Source organism: Phocoena phocoena, chromosome 20, assembly GCF_963924675.1.
Source record: "Phocoena phocoena chromosome 20, mPhoPho1.1, whole genome shotgun sequence".
Classification (NCBI taxonomy): Eukaryota; Metazoa; Chordata; class Mammalia; order Artiodactyla; family Phocoenidae; genus Phocoena; species Phocoena phocoena.
The window spans coordinates 17,586,853-17,591,399 of record NC_089238.1 but is presented as its reverse complement, the minus strand read 5'-3'; the positions used below and the strand labels follow the sequence as shown (position 1 = coordinate 17,591,399).

The window sequence follows — 4,547 nt, the reverse complement described above, 5'->3', positions numbered from 1 at the left end:
GTGAGGAAGGGCCGGACATCCGGCGCAGGCCTGCGGTGGGTCCCCCTTCTTGGGTGGGCTGGGGCAGGGCAGGTGAGGAAGGCCGGGTGGAGGGCTCCCTTCAGGGCCCCGCCGGGACAGGCTGCAGCCACATGGGCCAGAGCTAGTGGGGAGGGGTGGACGGTCCTACCGCTTGTGGCCTCTTCCTGCCCGCCCGCGGTCCCGCCGGAGGGCTGGGGCAAAGGAAGGTGTGAGCGACACTGCTCCGGAGCTGGAGCCGTCAGTGATCTGGAAGTAAGTGTGGTCAGAGGGGCCCTGGAGCCTGGAACCCTGGGGCAGGCCTGCCCGAGTCCCAGAGAGGCCGTGGCGACTTCAGGCAGAGGGCCCCCCCTTAGAGTCCCTCTCCTCCTCCCAGGGGCTGATGAGAGGCCACACCGACGCCCCGTGACACCCCACACACCCCTCCCCCTGCCACACACCCAGAGACTCTTCAGGCTTCGGCATTCTCTGCTTGGAGCCTTGTCCTCCTTTGGGCATTTATTTGCCTTGGTTGGGAGAAGTCACCCCTTTAATGTAGAGAGGGGCTCAGGATGGGTGGAGAGCTAATGAAAGTCAGGCTCTCAGCCAGAGAACATGCTGTGATTATTTACAAATGTGACCTGGCCCACAGAAAACCTTGGAAGTAGCTTTTCTGGTTTTAAAAAGACACCAAAACTGACTTTGATATGTTTATATTATAGATATAATACATAAAACATCTAGCATGAAACTCTATGTTCTCCCCAAAGAAGAGAACCAAGCCAGCCTTCCCTGCTCCCAGGCCCAGCGATCTGATCTGTGAGTGCTGGCTGAGGCCGCCTCCCTTCCAGACCGGGAGCCAGGGCCTCTGCGGGGGACAAAGCTGTGGGCAGCCCGGGCTGGAGGGGACCGAGGCCCACAGCTACCCCCAGGGAAAGCTGAGGGGAAAGGGGAGGCCCACCTCACCTCTTCGGTTCCCCTGGGAGCGAAAGCAATCCCAAAACCAAAAGGCAAGAGAGCCGCAGACCCTCCCTGCAGCTGCTGACGAAGAGTCTCATTTTGGCAAGTATCTGAGCAAAACCAAAACAAAACAAAAACCAAATAAAATGGTGGTTTAGCATAGACGTGCACATTCACATTGCACAAGGCACCGCTGGGACACAGAGAGGCCAGATACAAGTGTTGATATCGGCTGATAAAGCAAAATATTTGGAAAGCTTCTCATAACTTCGGTCCCTCTGGGATGGACGGATTGTGCCTCATGTTTGTATGGCAATGCTGGCGACACACAGTACAGACAAGGCTGATGGTCCCAGTGTCCCTTCACCACCCCCCTACTAACCCCCAGACCAGATCTCTAGGTTCCCCTCTCCCACCAGGCCACCACTCCCACGAACATACGTCCTCATACCTAACCCACGACCTGGCTTTCTGATCTGACTGGGGGCGGGAGGCTCCCACTGGTCACCTGGTGACGCCCATCTCAGTGAGCTCTGCCCAGAAGAGCCCAGCCTGTTGCAGGCTGGGAGTTTAGAGGCAAGGAACTAGGGACCCTCTACCTTCATGTAGAACTAGGGGAACAACCTTAGGTTCAAAGCCCCAAGTCCCTGTGTTTCCTCCCCTCCAAGGATAGGCGCTCAGGAGCGGCTGGGGCCGGCTTATCGGGATCTCTGCTCCCTGAACCTTCCTCCTGCCGGGGGTTGGGGGCGGGGGCTGCACCCCTTCTTCTCTCGCGAGGTCAGGAACCCTCCAAATAAAATGACAAGGCACATATTTGCTCCCCCTACTCGGTAGGAATCGGAGCCGTGAGTTTGCGTTTCCAAGGCACAGGGTTATTCCTTTAATACTAGAGTTGCCGGGCTCCCGGCTCTGCCCCACGGCGCTTCTCCTCTCTGTCTGACCCCTCATCTTAGACGCACCGTGTCGGGCGCAGAGGAAGGCCAGGGGTACGCGCGGCAGGCCAGGCTCTCAGGCTGCACCGGAATCTCCTAGTCCTGGCTTGCGCGGCTCGGGCAGTCTTGAGATCCGGCGACCCGAAACCACTCCCTGGGTCCCAGCCAGCGGCCGGCCCAGGGCGGTCCCGCCGCCGCGCGCCTCACGCGCAGTTGCCCATGGCCTTGACCAGGGAGCTCTCAGGCAGCTGGCGGAAGATGCCCCGCAGCGTGTCCAGTTCGCGGCTCAGTTGTTCCACCCGCTTGCGCAGGCGGTCATTGTCACTGGTCAGCTCCAGCACCTTCTGCTGCGTCTCCACGTTGCGCTGCTTGGCCTTGTCCCGGCTCTTGCGCACCGCGATGTTGTTGCGCTCGCGCCGCACCCGGTACTCGTTGCTGTTCTTGTCCACGGACTTCTTGCCTTTGCCCGCGCCGCCGCCGCCGCCGCCGCCGCCGCCGCCCGCGCGGATGTCTGGGTGCCCGACGGCCAGCCCCTTGAGCGCGCCGCCGGGGCCTGGCAGGCCAGCGGCGCCGAGCGCGGGCGCTGGGTGCGGGCTGGGCACGGGCGTGGGCGGCGGCGTGGGGTGGCCGGGCTGCAGGTGCATGGTGGTCTGGCCGCAGTGCGCGATCTGGAACTGCAGGTGCGGGGCGGCCAGGTGAGCGGGCGGCGGGTGTGAGTGCTGTGGTGGCGGCGGCGGCGGAGGCTGGTAGGGAAAGAGGCCGGCCAGCGCCAGCTGCTTCGCCTCGTCCTCCTCGCGCGGCTCCTGCTTGATCACCAGCGGCCGTAGAGCCGGCGCCCCGACGCGCTCGTACAGGGGTTCCAGCCTGCCGTCCAGGTAGCCGGCCGCCGAGCAGCCGTAGCCCGGCGGGGGGCCGTGCGCCCCTCCGGGCATGACGGCGCCGCCAGGGCCCACGGGGGCGCCCGGGTAGTCAAAGTCGCCGCCGCCTCCTGCGGCGGCCGCGGCCGCCTTGGCCTTCTCCTGCTGCCGGCTGTGCTGGAACAGGTCGGCCAGGAACTCGTCGTTGAAGGCGGCCGGGTCGATGTAGGCGCTGATGTCGATGGACGTCTCGTGTTCGCAGATGCCGCCCAGCGGCTCCGGGGCGGCAGGTGGGGCTGGGGGCTGCGCGGGACCCGCGCCCCGGAGAAAGCCGAAAGCGGCGCTGCTGGGCGCGTGCGGGGGGCTCTGGAGGTGGCTGCTCATCGGGGGCCGCGGCTCCGCCTCGTAGAAGTCGGCCGACTCCATGGGGGAGCTAAAGTCCTCCCGGCATGGCGAGCCTCGGCGGCCTCCAGCCTGCGCGGGGCGCCGCTGCTGCCGCCGCCCACCCGGAGGCCCTACTCGCTCGCGCCCGCTCGGCTCCCGGTCGCGAATGGCCAGGCCCGCGCGGGCCCAGCATTTATACCGGGTTGGTGGTCGCCCTCTAGTGTCCAAACCCGCCGTGGACCTTCGCCGACGACGGAGCAGCACCTCCTGGGTCTTAGCGCCTGCGGTCTGCGGAGGGCGGCGAGTGAGGCTAGAGCGCAGCGCTGGCGGGGAGGGGCCGCGGTGCAACGCCCACTACCTCCTGCGCCGCCAGCCGAACCACGACCGGCGCGCGGTGCCCCACCCTCGGCAGAGTTGTCGTCCCCGCGCACACGTGGTCGGTGGCAGGGCCCCCTCCTCTAGCCTCCGCAGGCACCCAACTCCAGCAAACGGTCGGGGAGTCCGGGAGCACCCAGGCGCCGCGCAGGGGGGTGGGATTGGTTGGGGGTGGGGGTGGGGTGGGCAAGTCTTCGTCTCTGAGCTTCTCTGGCGCAGACTCGCTTTAAAAGCTAGAACTAGTCCTGTCCGGGTCCGGGCTCTCCGGAAGGCGGCGGCGTAGAGAAGGGGTGGGGGGCAGTTTGGGACGTGCGGCCCAGCGCACACTGCCGCGTGGAGAGCTCGAGGGCAGAGGCCCGGAGCGCGGGGATTTTGCGACTCTCTCTGATCTCCAGGCGTCCTCACCGACTCCGCGCAAAAGTACCTCTCCCCCGCTCCGCCCCTCCCAGTACTCCGGGGTCCCACGGCCCCGCAGTGCAGGGCGCTAGGACCCCGCGGGGAGCGGAGGGAAGGAGAGGCGGCCGCGGCCGGGCTGAGGACCCGGCTGGTCCACCCGCCTGGGCTGGAAAACCTTTTCTTTTTGATTACTTCTCCTAGCTGGAGCTCTAGGTGTTGCTAGGTGCACGGAGTTGGCGCTGCTACCCGGCGCGGGGCCGCCAACTTTTTCCTGCGGGACGGGCCGAACTGGATTCCCCGGCTGGGGTGCCGGGGCGAGGGGGGGACGCACAGAGGGAGGAGGCGAATTTGACTCCCAGACGGGGATCCCGAAGCGGGGCCGGCGGTCAACGGAGCTGGAATCCACAGCCTTCTCCCCTACGCCCCATTCAGGTGCTCTCCAAGGAGGGACCAGGGGTGTCGAGGGAGCCGGAGCCTCCGAGTCTCTGCGGCCCAGGGTCCGAGCACCTAATGAGAGAACCCTGCGGGGTGGTTCGCGGGGCGCTGGGTCCCCGGAATCCTGGGGAACAAGGCGGTCCGGCCCCGGTGACCCCTGGGTGCCACGCCGCCTCCGCACTCGTTGGTGCCGGAGGAAGGGGTTCAAGGC

At 65.9% G+C, this 4,547-nt stretch overlaps 1 protein-coding gene across 1 annotated transcript; it reads right to left on the bottom strand.

Annotated features, from left to right (window-relative positions):
* Nucleotides 1-695: 695 nt before the first annotated feature.
* Nucleotides 696-3,338, bottom strand: CEBPA (CCAAT enhancer binding protein alpha). The gene has a single exon (XM_065898687.1). The coding sequence runs from the start codon at nt 3,170-3,172 to the stop codon at nt 2,093-2,095; it is 1,080 nt and encodes a 359-aa protein (XP_065754759.1). The 5' UTR covers nt 3,173-3,338; the 3' UTR covers nt 696-2,092.
* Between the last annotated feature and the right edge of the window lie 1,209 nt (nt 3,339-4,547).